This window comes from Sebastes fasciatus, chromosome 12 (assembly GCF_043250625.1).
Source record: "Sebastes fasciatus isolate fSebFas1 chromosome 12, fSebFas1.pri, whole genome shotgun sequence".
NCBI classification, from domain to species: Eukaryota; Metazoa; Chordata; class Actinopteri; order Perciformes; family Sebastidae; genus Sebastes; species Sebastes fasciatus.
In genome coordinates, this window is record NC_133806.1 from 14127497 (window position 1) to 14152798 (window position 25302).

At 40.3% G+C, this 25302-nt stretch overlaps 3 protein-coding genes across 3 annotated transcripts; 2 read left to right on the top strand and 1 right to left on the bottom strand.

Annotated features, from left to right (window-relative positions):
• Nucleotides 1-1914: 1914 nt before the first annotated feature.
• On the top strand, nt 1915-10004 carry p3h3 (prolyl 3-hydroxylase 3). The gene is made up of 16 exons (XM_074653268.1): nt 1915-2469; nt 4065-4249; nt 4414-4572; nt 5420-5612; nt 5688-5819; nt 5965-6107; nt 6273-6362; nt 6444-6496; nt 6578-6657; nt 6743-6870; nt 6958-7053; nt 7217-7367; nt 7546-7663; nt 8375-8450; nt 8533-8673; nt 9170-10004. Exons 1-16 carry the CDS (start codon nt 2178-2180, stop codon nt 9353-9355), a joined length of 2223 nt encoding a protein of 740 aa, XP_074509369.1. The 5' UTR covers nt 1915-2177; the 3' UTR covers nt 9356-10004.
• Nucleotides 10005-13702: 3698 nt separating this feature from the next.
• On the top strand, nt 13703-20378 carry gnb3a (guanine nucleotide binding protein (G protein), beta polypeptide 3a). Its single transcript, XM_074653269.1, has 9 exons — nt 13703-13888; nt 16992-17112; nt 17316-17461; nt 17695-17758; nt 18115-18277; nt 18410-18476; nt 18579-18780; nt 18864-19080; nt 19193-20378. Exons 2-9 carry the CDS (start codon nt 17056-17058, stop codon nt 19297-19299), a joined length of 1023 nt encoding a protein of 340 aa, XP_074509370.1. The 5' UTR covers nt 13703-13888; nt 16992-17055; the 3' UTR covers nt 19300-20378.
• A 384-nt stretch (nt 20379-20762) lies between these two features.
• Nucleotides 20763-23947, bottom strand: cdca3 (cell division cycle associated 3). Its single transcript, XM_074653270.1, has 6 exons — nt 23810-23947; nt 22705-22855; nt 22522-22624; nt 21514-22431; nt 21369-21436; nt 20763-21196 (listed from the first exon to the last, which is right to left on the bottom strand). The coding sequence occupies exons 2-6, from the start codon at nt 22834-22836 to the stop codon at nt 21104-21106; spliced, it is 1314 nt and encodes a 437-aa protein (XP_074509371.1). The 5' UTR covers nt 22837-22855; nt 23810-23947; the 3' UTR covers nt 20763-21103.
• Between the last annotated feature and the right edge of the window lie 1355 nt (nt 23948-25302).

Consider the following 25302-nt stretch of genomic DNA (forward strand, 5'->3'; position numbering starts at 1 on the left):
GCACTAAAACGGATCATTTCAGACAGAGGGTAAATACAGGTATATTCAGGCAGACAGTATGAGGAAAATACAGTTTTTTTTAACATGTCCTAGTAGAAACACAAAATACAAGTAAGAACCTGAAAATGAGCACGATATGGGACCTTTAAGGAATTTTCTTATTTCATCAATTTTTTTCAGATTTTTGTACTTCATGAATTTACGTAATTTGGTCATTAAGAATTTTCTTTTTTCTTATTAAGGATTTCATTTAATTTTGATATTAAGTTGTTTTTTTACCTAACTTTTGCTTTACTTTGTACTTCGTGAATTTACGTAATTTTGTCATTATGAATTTTGCTTATTTTTTTTATAATTAATGATTGTACTTAATTTGTAATGAAGGATTTTGTTTATTTCATAAGAATTTTACTTTTAATTTAGTTCAACCTTTTATTTGTATATTTACGGTAACGTCCGTTGGACCAACGGTTTACCGTAATGTGTAGAATATCGGGAGCCGTTGTGATTTTGTCATGCGGTAAATTTAAAATGAGACAGATATTGTCCAGAATATTGTCCTAATTTTCATAATAAAGTAGAAATGTGTAAAGAAAAGAATATAGAAATAAATAAGTTTGGGGAAATAAATAGGGAAGAAAATGCAAAAGGAAAATAAATAAATACAATACAAATAAATATAATAATATTGTACTTTAAAATGTGATTTTGTCATGCTGTAAATTTACAATTGCATCGCATCTACCAAAGCTAAGTCACAGCTTAAAAGTATATCTGCATATGGGGGGACCGATTGATTAACAGACAAACGATTTACGTGTTCACCAGATAATTATTAATTTAGTTCATCCTCTTTTATTTGTATATTTACGGTAACGTCTGTTGGACTCAACCAACGGCTTCCTCTGGCGGCTAAACAGACGTACTGCAACTAGTGATGGGAATTACGTCTCTTTTTAGTGAGCCAGATCATTTGGCTCAGCTCACCAAGAAGAGAAGAGCCGGCTCTTTCGGCTCCCAAACGGCTCTTCATTTTACCACTTCTGCCTTTTATAATTCAGCCAAATTTATATTTTAATTTAATATAATTATACTAAACCTTTAAATTTCCAGAATACCGTAATTTTACATGCTGCTTCGTTTCTGACTGTCACTCATCTTGTCTGCTATTCGCGCACCGCACTCTTCTCTCTCTTTCTCTCCTCCTCTCCCTCCTGCTCTGTACCTGTAGACCGTCAGCCCCGCCCCTCCCTGCTTGATAGGATCACCTGATTGGTCGCACGGACATTAACACAACATTTAGTCACAGTCAGTGCATTTATTCTCCCATGGCGCGGAGAAGATTGTACTATCATTCTACTTTGAATTAAATTAAAAAACGTTTAAAGCATGGATATCATCTTCATACAAACATGCACGCACATGCACACACATACACGCACAAAAACTAAACCAATGAAATAAATGTTGGGAAAATGTTCACGCCGTGAGAGATCCAGGGTAACATTCATTCAGAAACTATCCAAAAAAAACTCAATTATCTGTCCATTATGTATTTCTCACATTTCACCCATTATATCAGTTATCAATGTGCCATAGTTGAGTTTTAGATGTTGATGGAGTGTTCTGAACAAAACATGACTTAGTAAAGCAAAACAAATAATAAGAACTGGTTAAGAAATGTATTAATCAGAACACAAGACAATTACCTCCTTACATCCACCCAGGGAAAAAAATGGTAAAACAGGTTTGACCTAAACAATACAAACAAATACACCAAAAAAAAAGCAAACTATATATAAGATTCCACTAATAATTATGCTGCTGCTAAGCCGGCTCCCATCGTTCACTTAAAAGAGCCGGCTCAAAGAGCCAACTCGTTCGTAACCAACACATCACTATTCCATAGGCCTTGACTGCAATCTTATTAAACACATCGTCTCGCGTTAATTAGCTCAAAAACAAGTAATTAAATTTACATTTAGCCTGATTTAAACTAAAATTACAAGCTGGAAGCGTTTACGCGGAGCAGTAGTGACTACATCATGTGAAACGATAGTTTAAATGTCCTCAGATGGGAGGAAACTTTCTCTCTCCTTCATTCCCCAAATATTTCCCTCTACTAGTCCCTCCTTCTTCTCTCCACTCTGCTCAGCAGGGGTTTGCTTACTCGGACCATGGCGCTGCACTCTCAACATCTCACTGTATACGTGGCGTTTCATTTTGTTGTTATTATAGCCTTACTTAATGTAACTTCAGCGGATAGAGGCAGCTCTACTGTGGTGTCTCTGCTGCAGCCCTATGACTACTTGTATTACAGCGGAGTGCGCTCGTACTTCGGAGGAGAGTGGGTGAAGGCTGCAGAGCTGCTGGAGAAAGCCATCATCACCAAGGAAAGTCTGTCCAGAGTCCGCAGACAGTGTCATGATGACTGTGTGGCAGCTGGGAGAGAAGCTTTCAATCAACTGGGTAAGTTACCATGTACATACTGTACCTGTGTGTAGAGGGAAAGAGTAGTGGGTGTTATGGAGTCAGCGGTGTGCCCAGTTTATTATGGTCTTGTTAAGTAGTTATTTATTAGTAATTCCTTAATCTACATGGACGATACATGAATTAAATTCACATTTGAATGCCACAGTCAGTGACATGTTAATTAAATGTAATACTTCACTTTCATTACCTCTCCATCAGTGATGTAATGTAACAAAGTACATTTACTCAAATACTGTACTTTTAAGTACAATTTTGAGGTATAGTACTTGTACTTTATTAGAGTATTTCCATTTTCTGCTACTTAATACATCTACTCCACTTCATCTCAGAGGGAAATATACTTTCTAGAATAGAATAGAAAGCTTTATTGTCATCGTATTAAATACAACGAGATTCACAGTTTGCCACTTCTTCTGGTCAGTGCTTTAAAACAAATACTTGACAAGACTAAACGAGGCAGGTAAAACATATAACAGGTAAACACACAGTTATAAAGCAAATGAAACAGGTAAAGTAGATGTAATAAATAAATATAAACAGAGGAATAAAATAGGTTAAATAAATGTAATGTAAACAGAGGTAATTGCACTTGTAAAATAGGTCTGGTAGATGTAATAAATAAAATGTAAACAAAGGTAGTTGCACTTGAGGTATATATTGCATGACATTTATCTGGCAGCTTTAGCTACTTTACAGATTTATATTTTGTATTAATAATCTGAATCTGAATGATACTTTAAGTATATTTTGATTCTAATACTTTTGTACTTTTACCCAAGTAAGATTTTGAATGCAGGACTTTTACTTGTAACAGAGTATTTCTACACTGTCTGTGGTATTATTACTTTTACTTGATATAAAGGTTCTGAGTACTTCTTCCACTACTGCTCGCCATATGCTTATGCCTGTGGTTCCAAACCTTTTTGGCTTGTGACCCTTTGAATGAAGTGATGTTTACGTGTGACTCCAGTGTGTACATTAGTTGTCATCACCGCAGTTCAACCAAAGAGTGATTTTTTTTCCCTAGAAAAAAGTCAAAAAGAAAACTCAGTAAATATAATTTTGTGTAACAGAAATACCGGTTTTCTTTTAATCATCTTATGACCCATCAGAATAAAGTATTCATGAATTCATTAAAAAAACATTATATTTAACTGTTTTCCTTTACTTTGTACTAGCATTAGGCCTAGCAGTTAGCCAAACCAACTGCTTTGGATCAAAGATCATTACTGGTGGGGAAACTAGATTACTTCAAAGTCCCTGATTCCCAACTTCTGAGCATGAAATCAAAAGCAGCAGACAAGTGCATTGAAAAAGCAAAAAGGAGTAGAAAAACATGTATACGAATTAGGTTGATTACATTATAAATCATATTTTTCAATGTGCCAATTAAACTGTTTACCAGTGTATATCATGTAGATTTCAAACACAAGAGGCTCCATATATACTCCAAATGTTAGCGATGAATAAACTATGATTAGTATTTAAACATTATTATTTTTGTATAGAGGACAGGCAATTTTCAGTGGTATATTTTTCCCAAAAATTATTCATGCTTTCTGTACTGTTAGACTCTGCAGAGGGGAGTCTGTGGGACCTCTGGACCTGGGACTGGGTGCAGCAGAGAGCTGAATGTTTGAGGTTCTGTATGGGACGCTCCGTCACACCTGCAGGACAGCTCCCTGTCTCTACCGACATAGACTATGAATTCGGCACTCGCAACCCTTATAACTTCCTGCAGGTCACGTACTACAAGGTAAGCTATTCTTCAGGCAGCCGTAAAAGTCTGTGACGTACTAATAGTTGTTCTCATTACTGCTGATACATTTTCTTATTTCAAAGTGGCATTTAGAGGCGTACAGCTCAATGTCTATGCTGTGACTCTCTAACCCTGTATGCTCTCCTCTTTCTGCACATCAGCTGGAAAAGTTGCAGAAGGCGGCATCAGCAGCTCATACCTACTTTGTGGCCAACCCCAGTCACTTAGAGATGAGGAACAACATCGAGAAGTACAGACGGATGGAGGGAGTGACGGAGGATGCCTTCCAGGACAGAGAGCTTGAGAATGAGAAACACTGGGTGAGGAGGAGGGAGGAATGGTGTCTTTGTAAAGGAGACGGGAATGGAGTTGCAGCATGTTAACGTTACCCAGAAATCATTTAGTGTGATGTCCACAAACTGCACTGGTTTGCCTGTTACTATACAAAATAACACTAAAGGAAAGACAGAGAATATAATATATAATGGTAGAGAGTCAAGCTTACTATAGACATACTTTGTTTGTTCACTACTGTTTAGGAAAAGGATCAATATTAAAATGTTACGCTTCAGTTCATCACTTTCTATTGGCTCAGAATTTGATATACCCAAGTATGTCATTTTACTTGGGTAAACAGGACTGATTTATCGGGTCATCATCAATTGGTTGTGTCTAGAAGGTAACCCCCAAGTTGCGAGAAAACATTGTGAGACTCGCTGCCCGACGACCTATCCTAACCATAACCATTCAAGGTCAATGCCTAACCTTAACCATCTCGTTTGTCGGTGAAGTTTTGCAACTTGGGGGTTACCTTCTAGACATGACCGACAGCCTTCTCTGTTGCAGAGATATATTTTGGAGATGTGAGTGTGGACAGACAGCCATGGCCTTGAGGGACTGAATTCCTCTCTCACACCTTCAATTTCTCTTATCCAATCATGTAATCCAGCCCTGCTATAACTTATTGAAAACATCTGCCTGAGCAACTTATTTTATCTATCAGAAACAGTCGTTATATAACATGATTAGGCTTGTATGAAGTAGGCGTCCATGGTATGGCATGCCTCAAAATCTGTCCAACATTTTATGAGCAGAACAAGTCAAAGTTTGTACTTTCATTTTCTTATAACAAAATCAGCATCTTCTTCTTTTTGTCATCAAACCCAGGTCCTTTATGATTCTGCAGTTCAGTACGAGGCCTCCTCTGACTGGGTGCAAGCTGCGGAGAAATGGAAAGTGTGTGTGAATGAAACTCTGCGGCAGACAGACGTGTGCAGGGTGCAGTGTGAGGTGGCCTCCCAACGGCTGCCAGAGGACAGGGGAGTGGACAGCGTCGATGGCGTGTTCGAGAAGGCTGCAGGTATAAAGAAAAATGACTTTTCTGCAGAAAGAGAATGGAAAGGACCCGTTGTCACTGTGCTTCTTTCCCGTCTAGCTCTCTACCTCTCCCTGCTCTCGTGCCGGCAGTCCTGTGTCACTCAGATAGCCACAAGACCCGGGAGGGTTTCTTCTCAGGAGGACTTCCTGCCCACACAGCTGGAGCATCTGCATATTGCACAGTTTAAAGGTCAGGGCTCGGTGGTCAAAATGAAGATCACTCAATGTTATGTTTCCGTGTATGTGTATCTTTCTCTGAATTTTCTTTATCATCAGTCATCTCTTAACTCTTAAGTGCCACTCCTTCCTTATTTTGCCGTCCTGCTTCCCGACAGCTGGTGATATTAGTGGAGCAGTACAGACACTTCGCTCTCTTCTCCTGTTTTACCCCTCGGACAAAGACTCCTTGGACAACCTGCAGCTCTACTATGATACACTAGGAGGAGACACAGAGTCACAGGGCACACAGCCTGCTCAGGTACGACTACATTAAAATCACCACTATGGTGGTAAAAATCTAAGCTCCTTTTATATTTTTTTACTTAAATAAGAAGTCATTTTGGAAATGCAGACTTCAAATATTTATTTTATTTTCTTACTTTCGTTCATGCTGACTACATGTTTGTGTGTATTTGTCACACAGGAGATTGTCAAATACATTAGTCGTGCTTTGGAGGAGAAGAAGCTACTGTATTTTGGAATGGAGAACCTTGCCTTCAGTTTCACAGACCCAGTAAGTACCGAAGCAAATAAAATAGGTGTTTCTGATCCACAAAATGACATCCACAAAATGTAATCATAACTTTCCCTTTAGGATCTTTGGACTCCAGAAGATGTTGTACCTGAATCACTGAGGGATACTTGGAGGTGAGAATGACAGAAGGAAATTCATTCAAGAGCTTTAGTAAAAGTTAATGTGAAGTCAACTCTGTATTATTTCACTTTCAGAGCTGAAAAAGAGAAAATAAGTGATAAAATGAAAGAAGGAGAGCAGAAGGAGGAAGTGGATGACAGTGGATTTTTCGCCGGTGAGACATTCAGTTCAACCTCTTTTTCAATCTGTAGCCATTTTACCCGTTTCTTCTCTCATCCTTTCTTATTTGTCCTCTCCAGGTGGTCCAGTTCGTCAGGTGGGTGTGACCATCACCATGGACGACGTGGTTATGAACGGGACCAATCGCGTTGTACTCGACGGAGTCATGACTGAGAAGGAGTGTGACAGAATACTGCAGTTAGCAACAGTGAGTCCAGATTGTTGAAGACTCAGGCCTTCTCAGATATAGAAACAGGAACACATCTCACCTGTCATTTCGTCTTATCTCTGATAGGCTGCAGCATCTGCTGGAGACGGTTACCGGGGACGACGGTCTCCACACACGCCTCATGAGACGTTTGAGGGCCTGACTGTCCTCAGAGCTGTAAAGGTGGGTGAACGGGAGACCATGGAGGCAGAAATATGAGAAAACCTGAATAATCTGTACTCAAAATGAATTAACTAAATGTGAATTAATTCATATTATGTTGGTGTGCAGTAGTGATGTCATGCTTGAACATAATTCATGAAGTTGACATAATCTTCTTTCCCAGTTGGCTCAGGATGGTATGGTGAACCAATCAGATGCCCGGCTGTTACATGAGCTGGGCGAGAGAGTGAGAGACCTGCTGCACTCCTACTTCAGGAGCCCCTCGGTACTCTTCACCTCTTTCACACACCTGGTCTGCCGCAGTGCTATCGCAGGTAACACCAACATTACCTACATCTCTCATGAAGGAGATCATTGTTACTTGCTGAAGGAAATGTAATAGGGCTGACCATGTGGAACTAGAACAACTACAGAGTTTCACAGACTTTTATATACTGTGAATTTAAATGTGTTGTGTTGATAAGAAAATGAGTTTTGTTTGATTTCCCTTAGGTGACCAGAAGGGCAGGCTGGACCTGTCTCATCCTGTCCATGTTGACAACTGTCTCCTTGAGCCGGAGACCAATCAGTGCTGGAGGGAACCACCAGCATTCATACACAGAGACATGAGGTACACAAAAATAATCTTAATCCGTACGGGAAAGAGCAGAGGAAAACAGCCAAAAAGAGAAATTATATTAATTATGCTATGTAAAACCATGTAATAAAAAATGGAAATAAAATATTTTAAAGGGACAGTGTGTAGGATTTGGCGTCATCTAGTGGTGTGATTGCAGATTGCGACCAGCTGAGTACCTCTCCGCTCACTCTTCCCTTTCCAATACTGCGGTAACGTGAGCCGCCAAGTGCAAAACTGTGGTTACGCAGTTCACCTCACTCAAGAGTTCATCCTTATTATAATAACACGGAAGCAACGGAAGTCAGACAGCGACTGGCAGTACCACGGTTTTACACTCTGCGGCTCACGTTACCACAATTTCACAAGCATGTTGGAGAACTACGGTGGCCTTCAGGTTACGTAAAAACACGAAAGACTCTCGCTAGAGCCAGTGTTTGGTTTGTCCGTTCTGGGCTACTGTAAGCTAATGAAAACACGATTCTTAGTTTCAGATGATTATACAACAATGAAAATATAGTTATGAATATGCTATTCCAGTTCTGTTAATAGATGCCCCGAAATGTTACACACTGTTCCTTTAAGATCAGGTCTACATTTTTTTATTTTATTTGTATAAAATGTATTGAGAATCTACTTTAATTCAAAGCTGAACTGAGACCATAATGGTTGTTTTTATGGCTGAATGACCCGTTTCTCTCACAGTGCCATTCTCTACCTGAATGACAACTTTGATGGAGGGGAGTTGTTCTTCACTAAGAGGGATGCCAAGACAGTAACAGTAAGTCACTTTTCAACGTTAACCCGAGGTTCTATCTGAGCTCACTTCCCTTAAACTCTTCCCTCTCTCTCCATGTCTCCAGGCTCGAGTAAAACCCAGCTGTGGCCGACTGGTGGGCTTCTCCTCAGGTCCAGTAAATCCACATGGTGTAACTGCAGTGACCAGCGGCCGGCGGTGCGCGCTGGCCCTCTGGTTTACAAAGGAGAAGCCCTACAGGGACATGGTGAGCATTATGACGACACACACAGCGGCAATGACCTCCTCCTCAGGTCGGACCTGACGCTCGCAGTCACGTGATTGTTAATGTCGTGACACCGGTATTGGATAACGAGACCAGCTGGAGTGCAATGCAAATCTGGTGGTGGTTTTCATGTTTTGGCATTCACAATGCCCGGCATTTGATCAAACCACATCAATGTCCTTTAGGTTTATTATATATTTGAAGATTTTTTAAATATTTACCGTTATGGCTGCTGTTAAGCCAAAGCTATGTAGCTATATTCTAATAGAGGAGAACCACTTTGATAAAAATAAAAATAACCGGTTTCAGAATATTCTCCCAGACAGCATAAGGATATAAAGTAGATCTACTCTAGCAAGAATAAATGTAATCAGTCACTTCCAAACTTGCTTTTCGTGTCATAGTGGCCACTCATTATGCAAATTATTCAAATCAATATTTTATCTCTCATTGCTATGCTTTTGTTTCTCTCCCTCAGGAGCGAGAGGAGGCAGAGGCCATGTGGGCTGCAGATGGACAGAGTGTGGTGAAAAAGGACGAGAAGGAGGAGGCAAAGGGCGGCGGCGGCGGCGGCGCCACCCCCGCCAGGAACGCTCGGAGCCAAGCGCCGAAGGACAGGAGCCGAGGGAGAGGCAGGGTGACGGGGGGCAAAGACGAGCTGTGAGAGTCAGAACAAACCTGACAGACTGAACCACCAAAACTGGAGTTAGGGCTGTCCCCGACCAAAGAAATCCTTAGTCGACTAACACTCGTACAATCTTGTCGACTAATTAGTTGATTTAATAAACAGATCTGTGAGTTTCTCCACAAAGAATCACGCAAGCACCACTTTGAATCTTGTGTTTACCAGAGAAGTGCTCATAAGTTCTTGGAAATAAGTCATTCAGCATGAAAGAAAAAACATAAAAAATGACTTATCAACTAAAGAAATCTTAGTCGACTAAGACCAAAACGACCGATTAGTCGACTAATCGACAAAGAGGGGGCAGCCATAACTAGAATCCATTTTCATCTGCGTCCACTCTAGTGGACCGGTCCGCCATCCCATAACAGGACCATTACACCCACTATGAACACATGATTTTTCACTTTTTACCCACACAGTCACTCTCTTCATTCATCCTGCTGCCTTTTTTATGTAAAGCTGCCTGCTTGTTTGTATATAATGTACTTACACTGTATATGATGAAGATAAGGGAGGGAAACATGGTCCTTTTTTCCCTCTAATGTCAATCTGATTTTTGGTTTTAGCAGCTTGACTGACCGATATCACTCCCTTTCAAAATGAATGAATAAATGTGACTCTTTACCTATGTCGTATGAGTACTAATTATATACCGTATCCACACAAGTGAGGGACTAAAACATCACTGGAGACAAAGAGAGGACATAAAAGTTAAAGAAAGACTGTGTAATGTATTAAGTGATTATCTCACACCCTCTGTGGCTGCCTACTGATTAAAAATAAAGCTAGAGGGTTACCACTTTTCTCAGTCTGTTAAGCGTAGAAGCATGTGATAAGATAGGCGATTAGACAGCGACACAGTAAAAGTAGTTACATTAGCGCATTACATCAGAAACTACAGTTGGAGGCAGTAAGAGGGAGAAAAGGGAACAGAGAGAGAGGTGCAGGGGGGGAGGATAGAAATAGAGAGATTACCGTTAATCCCTGATAAATGAGTGCATTTGTTTATGAAGCTTAAAAAATCTCCCATTTAGAATATGGAATAGTAATCCAGCGAGAGATCATTTAATCATTCACGTCCAGCGGAGCGACACTCGACAGCCCACTTCCATCTTATCCTTCCCATTACAACCAGTGCCTCCTCCTCTGCTTTCGTCTAGTGCATTAGGTACCGAGTCAAGTACTGTTTATGGCCCATATTAACACTCTCACTCCCCCCTGTGTTATAATCCCCCACCGCCGCAGAATTGGGTCGGCAGGCCTGTTTAATGGAGCCTTGGTTTTAACCCTTTCCCTCCCTCACGCGCTGAAACCTCACAGCACCCTAAAAGTCTGCATTAATCTCCTCTAAAGTAGGTGTTATGTCTATATAGTGCATCCTAGATATCCTCACACTAAGCACCCTGGCTGTCTACTGTTCTAATTACACACTTGGCAGAAGAGCGTGAAATTTACAGCTGCATGATGTCACATTTCCATATTTTATGTGATTAGCAGAAATTATGTAAGGCCTAACAGCGTGGTTCCAAAACTGAAATCACAGCATCCTGTTGTCATTATAACTGAGTGCTGTGTGTAGTGAGCTATTGACGTCACTCATCCCTTACGTTGCACTTCCATGCATTAACTATCCCACTATTTGTGCTCCTTGTTATGTGTCTACTGATGATTTCTGGCCTTCCTGTGTGATGCTTTACATCGTTTTTTGGTGTAACATGAGATACACTAGGAGGATTAAGTTTATGATTCTACATTCATGTCACAATAGTTGTTTGTGACTGACCGATATGGCATTTAATCCAGTCACCCCTCCTCTCTCCACCCACTTACACCCCATTTATTCAAAACAAGGTTAAAGGTTTCAGTGAGCCTTGCTGGGCTTTATAGTCTTTAAAACACTCTGCTTTTCTAACAATGAGTTAGCATTGGTACAAACTTCATATGACTTTAAAAATGCCAGAAGAACTAAAGCAATGTTAGTCATAATCCAAGCTACAAATAGTAAAATAAAATGTTTTATAGTAGGGATAATGCAAGATCAAGACAACACTGGTCTTTAAATAGTAACCCTCTGTCTGTCTTTATCCTGGCCAGTGTCAGTGCGACGGCTAACAAATCCTCTTTTTCTCCTCGTTTTGGTTTTCTCTTGTTTTTTTACGCTCCAGCTCACAGCCCGCAACGCCATTTCTCCAAATCCAGGATCAGCTCAGCCAAAACGGACGGTCTGCTTCTGTCGTCACCGTGCTCGAGTGAGCAGAGGTCAACACTTTTTAACTACCGAGCTGAATCTATTCACACTGAAACATAAAATAAACACACACGCAACACAAGCCGACAGAAGACGTCCATACTTTGTAAGAGTCACAATGATGCCGTTTAAATGTCTGAATCTTTTTCCGTAAGAGTTTACACAGCAAGTGACAATCTGATACTTGAACCTTGAAGGAAACGTTCCTTTACTTTTGCCCCTGTCGTACATGGAGGTCAAAGGTCACGATCAGCTACACCAGCATTCTTCCTTTTTCTACATTCCTGTTTTTCTACACAACATCTAGCGTTGAAAGGCAGCAGGCAGAATTTTTGAAACAAGGGCCCTTTTTGTCAAAACACGACACACAAAAATCAAAAACATATACACAAATATCTTACCTCTCTTGCAAAAGCAAACACTTCAACACCTCACAACTATATGAACTCTTCTAAAAATGTTATTTTTGCTTCCCAACTTACACACAAACAAGATAAATAGCTCTTTCCACATGTGAATTGCACACTGATGTGTACATATAGACTATGAACACAAATGCAATGGGGAAACAAACACAATTACTTTAACTGACAATGACATGAACATAGTTACAGTATTGTACTGTAAACAACAGTATGTGTACACTATATTGCAATTACATTCCTCTAACTCTCTCTCCGTTGTTGTGCAAACCACAGAGCAAACCTGAATCCTGTTTATGGTGTTCATGCTCTGATTTCTAAGTGATCTAATTGGTTACAGGTGTTTTCACAGGTGCATTCTGGGTGCAGGTGATTGATAATTGAGTGTGGTATTTCAGTGGCAGTGTTCAGCAAACAACACACTCAGGCTTTTAGTTTTGAATAATGTGTCTAATGTAAATATCTGTGCATATTTATTTGCAAAAAGTGTCTAAAGCAGATAATATGCTTTAGCATACCTGGTCAAGATACATGAGTTAGTGATTTCAATAATTGTGACACAAGTACCAGTTTAACTGGAACCCCAGTGTACCAAAGAAAGACATATTCACAGCTAGTTTCTCCATGTTTGTTCACAGCAAACTATGTATTCTACAATAGACAATAGTTTAAGTAAACATTGTTGCTGACTCGCTCTCGTGACTGCCAAAAGATCAGTGTGAAAACTTCAGGGAGAAGCGCATGACGTCCTGTAATAAAGCACGATTCCAATAAAGGACAAGTTAAACTTATCAGCATTTTACCCAACACCACTTCAGCAGCTGATTCAAGGGGCTTTATCCCAGGCGTTTTGGGTGAAATGTGGTCGTTGTACTAACAGAGCCACCCTTCTGCCTGAAGGTGTTATCTCATGATAGAGAGCACAAGCTGTGCTGTTTCATAACAAACACACAGGTAATTTAATATGTTAGATAATGTGTCACAGCTGAGGGATGCACACACTCTCTAACAGACAAGGGCGAAAATTAAAAGCGGAACCTCTGAGTTTAGGAGTTTGTTTTGTGCTTAGGTCCCACCAGAGCAGAACGGGGGGACACTTGGGTGTGACATTAGGTCAAAAATGACAAAGAAAAAGAGAGAAAATTGTATTTTTGACACTCAGAACAGAGTAGTGCAATATCTAGTTATAGTGCATATCCTGTAAGTATGTGTCCAGGCCTAGTGGACCAGAAAGACCTCTCTCCATATCACCACTGTACCGGGTCTGATCTCTGCTCTGCCACTCTCCCTCTCTGCCCTCTCTTTCTAAAATTAGCTTCACCTCGGGTTTACAAAACACAAACCCTCCTGCCAGTCATAGATCTTTTAAAGTATACCTTAGCACCATAAAAAGCCATGTTTCCAGGTCTTCCTCTATTTATCTTCTTTCCCCCTCCCCTCCATTATTTCCATCTCTTAGTTTTTGATTCGGATTCACCCCAGCTTATGTCTCGTGACCCCATAACCAAGCTCTGCACCTTGTTTGGTTTCCCCCACTGTCTCCTCTCCCTTTCTGTCTCTTTTTACCCCCTCTCCACCCTCCCCTCTTTCTGTCCATCCCAGGGTTTATCCCCTCATCACTGATCTCCCTTCATCCCTCCAATCCTCATCTGTTCCTCATAGGAGCAGTGAAGAGAGTGAGTGACGGAGGAATATCCCGCTGTGTGTGACACCAAAAGTGAATGAGCGGGAGAAAAGTGTAGTTATAGACAGGCTGAACTTATGACAACGACCAGAGGGAGACCGCTGGAGGAAGAGTGATTAGAGATCCACCAAAACACCCTGAGAGGAGTCTGCTAGTTGGTGAGTGGATGCTCGTATGTTGCTGTGAAGTTGTGTGATGCTGCTCAGATGATGGATCACACTCAAAGGGTCAGATACAAATTGAGTTCAAGACTGAAAAGACATTTATCACCAACATCTTTTGTAATTTGGTAAAATCACAGCATCAATCAAAGCATTTTTTTAAACTGTCATGATCCTATATCCTTAAACTTAAATATAACTTAAAGCAAAAAAAGTTGCAGCACGCTTACGACATCATATACTTGTGTGATCTTATAGTGTAGTGTGTAGGACAATGAGGAAATGTCAAAATGATGTCAACACACATTTAATGCACTTACATGTGTTTTATTTTGTGTTGATGGCACAGCAGAGGGATTTACATGGGATCATCATACAACACTGGTTTTGTCGTGTAGATTGATAATCTGTCAAAAAACAACCTTTTTTTTGTCTGTCAGACATAATCTGCACGTTAAACTGATGTTAGGTTGTTTGTGTGGTTGTATCATGCGTGGTGTAAAATTTAGATTAAAAATGGTAACATTTTATTTATTTTTTTAAAACTGACTGTTTACACTTTTAAGAAGAGAGAAACAGGCTTGTTAGTTTAGATTAAGCTTGTGGACAAAATCTTCTATTATATACTTTTATATTGATATATGTTGTGATATAATAATGTTTAAGAAACTGATAATCGAGTAAATAGAAAGAAGGTATGTCTGTTTTTGGCTAATCCAGCAATTTAAATTCCTGAAAAAATTGAATGCAAAAATCACATAAACATCCAATATTACCAGAAGTCAATCCGGGTCATTGATTTACAACATTGTCCACAGCAGCCTTACACACCCGGTAAGGCTGGAACTAACCATTATTTTCATTGCCGATTAATCTGTCGATCATTTTCTGGATTAATCGATTAGTTGTTTGGTCTATAAAATGTCAGAAAAAGGTAAAAAAAAAATGTCTATCAGTGTTTCCCAAAGCCCAAGATGACGTCCTCAAATCTCTTTTGTCCACAACTCAAAGATATTCAGTTTACTGTCATAGAGGAGTAAAGAAACTAGAAAATATTCATTTTTAAGAAGCTGGAATCAGAGAATTTTGACTTTAAAAAATCAATCGATTACCAAAATAGTTGGCGATTATTTCAGTAGTTGACAACAAAGCGATTCATTGATTGCAGTTCTAACAGCCGGAGATAATAAACGGTTCACTATCACAGTATGAACAATATATTATATTTACTGCACAGACAGTGTGTCAGTTTAGGGTTAACTGCTTATGAGGAATACAGGAAATATAAGGAGTTACAACACAAAAGGCATCACTCTACAGTCATTTTAATCAAATTAATAACAGCCGTGTTTCTAAGATCTTGTTTTGTTGTTGGACCAAGGACGCGTGACTTTCGGTTGTAACTGGTCTGGAGCTCTCAGCTAAAGGTAAAGATACAAACTGTCATCAGTCAGACTGAAGTTCATCGGCCCAGTCCACCAAAAACACTCCACCTTTCACATCCTCACAACTGTGTCCTCCATCTGCCCCCTCCCTCATTCTCATCCCCCCATCCCTTTCTCCATCTCTTATCCAGATGCAAAGAGCAGTCAGTAATCGGATGAGAGCAGATTTGATTCAAAAGGCTTCCCTTTAAAATCTCAGCCAGTGGGATTTAAAACTCACTCTCCTGCCTCGCCTCTTACCCTCGCCACCCTCCCTTCCTCCCCTCCCCTCCTCCTCTTCTCCCTGGCTGTGTTAATGCACTTCACCATCCTGCGAGCCCTAGCAGTCATTTAATCACATGGAACAATGGCAGGGCCCCAGGAACAGAATGGCAAAAGGGTAATAGCACGACTAAAAACACTCAAGCATTCATTACAACACTCATTATCGAAGCAATTTACCATCTGGAACAAAGGCCTAAAATCCCCTGTTACCAACTTCAGGGACAACGTAGTCATCAGCAGTTTAAGGCAGGACACCCGTACTGTAGCCGCTGAGGTGTGTGGAGCACAGCGCCACTATAAAGGCCATAAATCAGCACCCTAATTGTATTTTAACACATTTCAGGCTATCCCTCCATTCACTTTAAGCCTTACCGGATAGAGCCAAGTGGCAAACAATTAAAGCAAATCTCTTTCTTTTACAGAGTCACTCCCTCCTTCACTCCCTTCCTCTCCTTTTCACTTCAAACAAATTAGAGGCAAATCCACTTGGTCATGTGTTTTGACAGGGACACTCATTCAAATAGTGAAAGAGAGAGAAAGAGGGATTGCTGCAGGGACGCATACGATAAGATCAACGCAAGTATTCCCTCCTATCAGTTTTCAAGGTAAGATAAAAAGGAAATAGCATCATGACAATTAGACAGGAGAGAGAAGTCATATGTGATATCTGTACAGTAGGAGGAGGAGGGTTGGTTATATTGTGCTGCTTTACTATGACGTTAGTGTCTCTTTGTTTGTTTTAAATTTCGTGACTGCCTTTTTCCACTTGTGCCTTCATTACATTTGTCACACTGTATGAGTTTGTCCATTAGGCGATTGGCTCACTGCTAAAACATTGCTCATTTAATCATGACATTACCAAATTCAATAGCCATCAACATTAGGTGCAGAGAGCTCGCTGGAGTGTTAAATGGCACAAACCACCTCGCTGTCATCGCTGTTGAGAAGAGAGAGCTGAAACACTGATGACATTATGGTTACAGGACATACTGGTTTGTGTGTACATTCAGGGTGAGGATGTGTCTGAAGAGCAAATACTTTCGACGTTAATGTCATGCTTGCATATTCATGCAGTTTGTGTGTGTTTATGTGTGTGTGTGTGAGTTCGTGCATGGATGCATGTGTGTGCTCTGTGGGTTTCTGTGTGCTCTCCTGCCTGTTTATGAAAGTTTGCAAAGCAGACGAGGGGCTAGTTTGACTTGCAAAATAGCACTTACTTGGAGACTGGAGCTAGGGAGGGTTAAAAATCATTCAGGTAGGTGCAGGTGAAATATTTGTACGGGAGAATACTGGAAAATATACACACAAACTATTTTCTCGAGGGATTTCTTGGTAACTAAATTCTGCTTTTGTTGTCTCCCCACCTCTCTTCTTCTTCTTCTTTATTTCAGGATTATCAGCTTTCCTGCCATCTCTCCCTGTCTCCATTGGTGACAGTGCCTGACAACCATCGCCATGGGTGAAATGGAGCAATTGCGAAAGGAGGCGGACAATCTCAAAGACCAGATCACTGTCAGTAGGCTCGTCCATATCATCTTTGATAAACAATGTGGCTGTCCACAGTATTTATCATTATGTGGCTTTGCTTTTTCAGTTTGACCTGAAGTTTGACCTGAAGACATTTCTTTCCCAGATATCTATATATTATTCATAACCCCATCTTCAGATCAATACTGGCAATAACCTGACTACGTGTGTTTGTTTCTGCTCCCCAGGCAGCTCGTAAGACTTTTCAGGACTCCACACTGCAGGAAGTAGTAGTCGGGGTCGCCGTGGTGGGACGCGTCCAGTTGAAGACCAGGAAAACACTAAGGGGTCACCTTGCCAAGATCTACGCTATGCACTGGGGCGCTGATTCCACGTAAATACACAGCATGAAATTGAAATAGCACCTAATGTTTTATTTCACAGCCAAAATTTGATTTAGGTGCTATAGGAGAGACAATACATGTAATTCTGATTGGCAAATTAGATTTGTGAAGTACTTTTAACTGGATGAATTAATAGGAACTAGCCTGATGCTATTGTTTTCAGCTTACATGTCTCCTTCTTTCTCTGTCTTTGTTTTTATCGCTATCACTGTTACACCCCCAGGCTGTGTGTCAGTGCCTCTCAAGATGGAAAACTCATAGTGTGGGACAGCATTACAACCAACAAGGTAGGAAAGAGAGAAATGAGAGGTGTTACATAATGACAGTGATGGTAGATGAGGGTAAATGTACACCACATGAAACCATGAATTTGCTTTCTCAGCTAAAACGGAGCCAGCAGTAACAAACTTTGCAGAGTACATCCACCCTTAAACATGCAAAAACACACATGTACACATGTAAACTCACTTCTTAAAGGCTCGGAAAAGTTCTATAGAACATTAAATAGTGACTGAATAAGAAACATTCAAAGTTTAAAACATCTTTAACAGAAATCTATAATGTTATGTAACCAAGAAGCTGATTTTAAAAAGAGCGAGTTTCAGTGGTTGAAGAGTCTCACCTGTCTTTTGTGTGTCCCCAGGTGAATGCCATCCCTCTCAAGTCATCGTGGGTGATGACTTGTTCCTACGCCCCCTCGGGGAACCTAGTGGCTTGTGGCGGTCTGGACAACATGTGCTCCATCTACAACCTCAAGGGCAAGGACGGGAACGTCAAGGTCATGCGTGAGCTGGCGGCACACACAGGTAGGACAACGCAGCTCGGTAGTTAAATCTATCGAAGTCAGAGACGCTCTTACGTTGGACTAGACTGCCTTTTATTCACCTACATACATTTTGTCTTGAGGCCCCTCACATGGTATTTCTTTGGTTGCCCAGGTTACCTGTCCTGCTGTCGTTTCCTCAGTGACAGTGAGATCATCACCAGCTCTGGAGACTGCACTTGGTAAGAATATAGTATGATTAACTGATCTAAAAAGTATGCTGCAAGTTTTCTCTCTGTAGTTAAAACAGAATTAATTATTATCTGTGGTCTGTCTCCTTCTAGCGTACTATGGGACATTGAGACGGGGACCCAGAAGACCGTCTTTGCAGGGCACCAGGGAGACTGCATGTCCCTGGCCGTGTCTCCAGACTTCAAGTTTTTCATCTCAGGAGCGTGTGACTTCACGGCCAAGCTGTGGGACATCAGGGAGGAACAATGCAGACAGACCTTTAGTGGCCATGAGAGTGACATCAATGCAATTGGGGTGAGGATGAGGAGGGTTTCCACCTCACATCTGCATCAGAGCTAAAAGGAGGCCTAGTTTCTAATCGCTCCTCTTCCTTCCAGTTCTTCCCCAATGGCAACGCGGTGATAACAGGGTCGGATGACGCCACCTGTAAGCTGTACGACCTGCGAGCCGACCAGGAGCTCCTCACCTACCAGGACTCCAGCATCATGTGCGGGGTGACCTCTCTGGCCCCCTCCGTGTCTGGACGCCTCCTACTGGCCGGCTACGACGACTTCAATGTCAACATCTGGGACGTACTGAAATCTGAGAGAGTCGGTGAGTACAAGTAGAAAATAGAGAAGATAAAGTGAATTTAGAGACTGATTTCAGTGGTGTTTTTCACTTTGCTCAGCTTACATTGTGTTTTTTCTTCCGTGGCGTGGTCCAGGAGTGCTGGCTGGTCACGACAACAGAGTGAGCTGTATCGGAGTGTCCTCAGATGGGATGGCGTGTTGCACAGGATCCTGGGACAGCTTCCTCAAGATATGGAACTGAGGTCGTTCCTCACCAGCGAGCAGGAAGAGAGCAGTTAACATCTGCCCGGGAGAAAGTGAAGAAGATAAGAAAGAAATTGGAGTTTGAGGGAGGGGATGAGGGACGAGGAGCCGCATAGGGTGAGAAGAGGGTATTTTAATTGTGCCAAGTCCTATCTAATGTTTGAGAGGAGAGGGGTTGTAATGTGAAGATTTTCTCCTCTCACATCGCGCTCTCACCTTTCTTCTCACGTTATGGGGGAATTCAGGGGTGGGACAAGGGGGCGGGGGGGTCTCAGTAAAAGATCATTCCTCTTACTAGTTTATTATTTTGCGGTTAAAATAACATATGCACATTTATCGCAGCAATTCAGAGGTCACCCGATGAGAACAGTTGCCAAATGGAAATGGTAGCACACTGGATGAGATAGAATTGAATATGTGTCAAGTTACAGCCTGTGTAGGTTCACACTGATATGCTGTGTTTTATATCAAAGCATAAGTGACGTCATATGAATAATATGAGCAGTTTTTTGTTTCGTTTGTTCTTAGTTTTGGTAGATTCCCTAGATGCTTACATTTACTTTCTTTTCATTTTCTAACTTTAATTAAAATGGAGTTCTAGTTTGCAGATGTCTACATTAGTGTTTGAGTTGTTTTGTATGTGATTGACGGACAATATTAACCAGGATTTGGGGTCTCATCATTTTGGCCTAACCCCCCCTCTATAGCTAGACTTGAAAAGTGCTTTGGTTAAACTGTTGAACTGACAGATGGGATAATAAAAATGTTTTTCATGGTTCACTAAGCACTTACAAAAAAAGATGACCCCATTTGTCTCAGGACAGGAGGACGTTTTGTGTTGAGTGAGTGTTACATGGATAACAGCTATTGTGTGCATATGAGCAATGCATCTGAATCTGTATGTGACCGCTTACTTTTTCCTCTGCATGGTACGAGATAAACTTCAAGGACAGTTTGTGTACATACACAAAAAAAATGTCTAAGTTCGGACCGCCTCTTTTTCCAACACTGGATACACACTGTGCAAAGTAAAGCAATACTACCTTTATAAAGACTGTCTAATAAACATGGGATTCTGCATTACACAAGTCTTAAGTGGTAATTTCTAACTTTGGTCATCATTTTGTTTACAACATGTCCATATTTATAGCCTATTGGATATGGAGTGATGCACGAAATATGGCATCATTACTGTTGATTTGAATTTTTAAGATGTCAATGTTTACAACTCAAATTTATTTATATAATTTAAATTTTACATTTTAATAATTTTATTTTAAAAAAATCCATGAAGGAATTTTCATGCCTTTTTAATGGATAAACTCAAAATGTAATGGTTCATTTAACGGCTCCCTCTAGTGTTTATTACTGATGCTTCATTACAAACTGTTGGCATAAACAATAGTCAAGGAGTTGTGTGATTCAAATGGGGAATATTTTATTTAACAAAATGAACGAATATTTAGTGTTAATCTTTTATTCTGTTTGAGCAGAAATAACGACTAGAAATGTTACAATTTGGGTGTTGGAGAAAATTAAGTTTATAAAAAAAGGTATCTCAAAACACAAGACAAACAATAGATACATTTGTTTACAAACAATACAAAAGATTTAAAGCTCAAGTATGAATGCAAATAATTTTATTTATATTTACAAAAAGATTAAAAAAGGATAGAAAACTGCTGTAATAAAAGCCATGTACACAGGGAAAAAGAAAAATCAGTTTAAGAAAGCTGTACACATAAAAGCTTGTTTTAAGAGATATAAAAGTGGCCGGATTCTGTACACGCTGCTGCAGTGACTCATCGGTTCTCCTTATCCAGAGACACTGCCAGCACTCTGCGGTCCATCTGTCCCTGCCTCTGCTTATCTGGGGTGGACACCTTCAGCTTCATCTGGAAAGTGGGGAGGTCACGTTACCTCAGCAATTGATTTACTTTCTGTGTTGGAATTCACTTTACGACAACTAAATTACTCAACATCACCTTAAAAAGTCACTGTAGGTTCAAATTAAGTTTCAGTATATAAGGAGAGTAGGAATAACTAGCAGTGGCTTGTATACAATACCTGAGTACGTTGTTCCCGGGGAGAGTTGGTCGCCCTAAGGATCTGCAGCGGGGAGCGGCCTTCAGTACCTTGAATAGAAAAGGTAACATCAAGCAACAACATCATGTGGTCATGGATAACGAGAAGCCACAAACTTTCTACGCACCTTTCTGCTTCAGTTTTCCAGATCGTCGCTTGTTCTCATCGGCTACTTTCTTCACGGCCACGCGGACAGCGAGAGGAGAACAGCCTCCTTTTCCACCCTGAACTCCTCTAGCTCTTGGCTTAGTGGCGCCAAAGCCTTTTCCCAACCACTGCGGCTTGAACACCACCTGACTGGGGCTCTTGGAGTCGAAGGTGGGGCAGCGGATGCCGGTGCTGAGCTTTGGCTGCTCTGGGCTGGGGACAGTTGGTGGCACTGGTGCAGGAGGCAGAGAAGGTTCTTCAACGAGCTCTTTGGTTTCCTCAGAAGATGGTTCTGCTTCCTCTGACTGTGCAGGGGACACCTGAGCTGGGGAATCAGTGGGGAGGGAAGGCTCAACGGGGGTCGCTGGTTCAACAGTGATAAAGGGAAGGGCATAAGCATGATCCACACCAGCCCCGAGTGGCTCCACTTCCGCACTAGACGCTGGGGATGACGTACTGTCACACTGCACCTCATCAAAGACCTGGGATGAGGTCGCTCCCTCGTGGCAAGTTATCAGGCTCATGCTCAGTCTCTTGTGAAGAGGAGACTCTCTTGCTTCTTCAGCCTCCTCCAGGCTAATGTCTGCCTGAGTTTCTAACTCCACCTCCACTTGGGGCTTCTCAAGAAGCACAAAGGGGCTTGAGTCACCCTCACTTTGGAGAGGGGGCTGCACAGGGGTGGCCAGGAGGTTAGCATGCTCAGCCAGGGAGGCGTAGGTGTGGGAGGGCTGAAGAGACAGGAGAGGCTCGGTGGAAGCCAGCTCTTCACCCTTAAAGACCTCATCTTCCTCTTCCTCCACGGCATCACTGAAGCATTTCTGAGGGGCTTCAGGGACTTTGGCTTCGGCCTCACTGTGTAGAAGGATGCCCAGGCGGCGGGCAAAGGACCCAACTTTCGCTGTAGGGGCAAATACAGGAACATCATGTTACAGGACATTTTGCAGGTAAGAAAAGACAAACTGGAAGTTATGCTTTACCAAATAGTTACCTCTCATGACGTCTCTGACAGGGGTTCGGCTAATGCCAATAGTAGGCGAGCGGGGATCAGTGAATGCCAGGGGACACTCAGTTTTGGACACAAGCGCACCAACCTAGGAAAAACATTCGGTATGCTTAACCTGTTCTTTATAACTTACAGTATGTCTGGTAGCAAGTCAGCCAGGTCACCTACCTGAATGGGTGTACGGTCAAGTCCTGTTGAAGGAGAGCGTGGATCCATCAGATCACCGACTCTACTATTTTTGATCGCTGGTTCTGGTTTTATTGGTACAGAAACAACCATCTTGCTCTCACTGGATCCCATGATGCTTATTTAACGTTACCTGGATCAAAGGTAGATAGAACAGAATACAGTTTTATTGTCTACCAGTGCAAAAATTTAAAAAAAAAAGCAACAGAAATACACACAACATATTAGAACAAGTAACAAAACAACATCCAATGTATACAATTTTTATAAGGATAATTATATCAGTAATGAATTTATATTTCTGTATGACACAGATTAAAAGGTAATAATTATAGTTAGAATAATTATAAATAATAATTATTATAGTTAGACAAATTTAATTAGAGTATATGTATGGCTCAATAAGGAAGCTAGTTAATTAATTTATGGAGAAGGGGTGGGATTAAATAAGTTTATACTTCTTCTCACTCCTTTTTGAAAATATGTAAAACAAGGCATCAAGTGTTGACAATTTATTTTTCTTATGCTTTTCATTGTACGTAAATATTACTTGTTTCTGACTGTCCAATTGTTGGTATGATCATTCTTTTTATTTATTTTTCTTTGTATTCTACATGTTCAAAATACATTTTGAAATGAATGAAAACACAGTACACTAGTAATAAAATACAGATATGATATGTAAGGATTCAAAGAATATATATTGTCATTTGGAAATAAAATGTCTGCAGCACATTTCCATCCCATGAAAAACTCTCTAAATGAGTAACATTACCAGTGTATTATGATACAGAACTAGCCAAACATTAACCTTGATTTAACCTTGTATTGTTTATCTTATTTATATACTCGTGTCTAATTATGTAAGGATGAAAAACAAATGTCCCATTAGCAGTTAAATAAAGAACTAAACGTTAGCTATCAGGTTAACGACAAGCTAACGTTAGCTACGGTCCGTTAACATGAGGTTTCCTCACTTCATTCATATAATCACATGAAACTGTCACGTTTTCATAGTAACCTTTGATCATAATGAGTTTAAGAGAGTGCAGACTGTGTACAGTTTAAAATATATTCTTTGTCTTACCTTAACACGAGACGAAGACAGTGGATGCGACTTGTGGCTAGACTTGTATTCGCTTATTCTCCTCACTTGAGATCAACAGTCTGTTTAAAGCAGAAGTAACAACACGACTTTTAAAACATTTAAATGGCGGGTTACGTTGCCTGTTATTTTCAAACGAACCAATCAGCGGGCGCGACCTCTCCGCCTCCTCGATGCTGATTGGCTTAGAGAGCACGGCGTTCTAGAACTGAGGCGTGGTGTGTTGCAGATAACACATTCGAAAATTTGAAATGAATGCATGCTTTGTTTTTGTCACATGTTGGGAGGAAAAATGTATTGTTACCGTTGGAGCAATAAAACTCCTGAAAACCTGCCTCTCCATATGATCAAACAACCCAAAGGAAATATCAGATTTCTAAAAAGTGACACTTTTCAGGGAAATCATGTGCAGCAAAGCACAATAATATATACATTTCTACATTATCCGCAGAAATGCATCTTGAAAAAGATGCACTTTTACTTTTTTTTTTCCAAACGGAAATTCACTTAAATTATGGAGGCTGGAGTGTGCCACCAGAATAATCATAGACCTTTACTGCACATTGTATATAATCATGGTAAGATTTCAAAAGCAAATATAGATAGATAGATAGATAGATAGATAGATAGATAGATAGATAGATAGTAACTTTATTGATCCCAAGGGAAATTCAAGTTTCCAGCATCACAGTTCCATAGTGCAAAACATGTCAGTAAAAAGGCAGTAAAAAAGTTAGTAATGCAAATTACAAAGTACAGAAAAAATATACCAGATATAAAAAATATAAGGAGATGAAGAAAACGATTAAAATTGAAAATTCAAGATTCCAGCATCACAGTTCCATAGTACAAAAACATGTTAGTAAAAAAGTTAGTAGTACAAAGTACAAAAAATATACCAGATATAAAAATACAAGGAGATGAAGAAAACTGTTAAAACTGAACATAGTGCAGGGTAACAGCTGTGATACAGAACTATTAAAAAAAATAATATAGTGCAGTAAAGACTGTTAAAAATGAATATAGTGCAGGGTAACAACTGAGATACAGGACTATTAAAAATATGAATATAGTGCAAAAAATAATACAGTGCTGAATAATAAAATATAGGAGATATACAGTAGAGACCAGGGGATTAAGAAATGTCAAATATGGAATATAATGTGGCATGAGAACTGAGGTAGAGTTTTTTAAAATATATATATATAATATATGCATTGGTAAAGTAAATATAATAGCCTATAATATAAAATAAATAAAAATAATCAAAAGCTGAATAAAATGCCTATATCCAAGATTCAAGATTCCATTATTTGTAATTTTTATGCTCCACATAAAAACGAAATTGTGTTTCACACATCCACCACTCAGTAATTCAGAGCAAAACAATTGGTAAAAACTATAGAGTAATTAGCTAATAAATAAAAGCACTAATAAATAAGCTAAAAGCCATATTTATTCTCCACGGTTCTGTA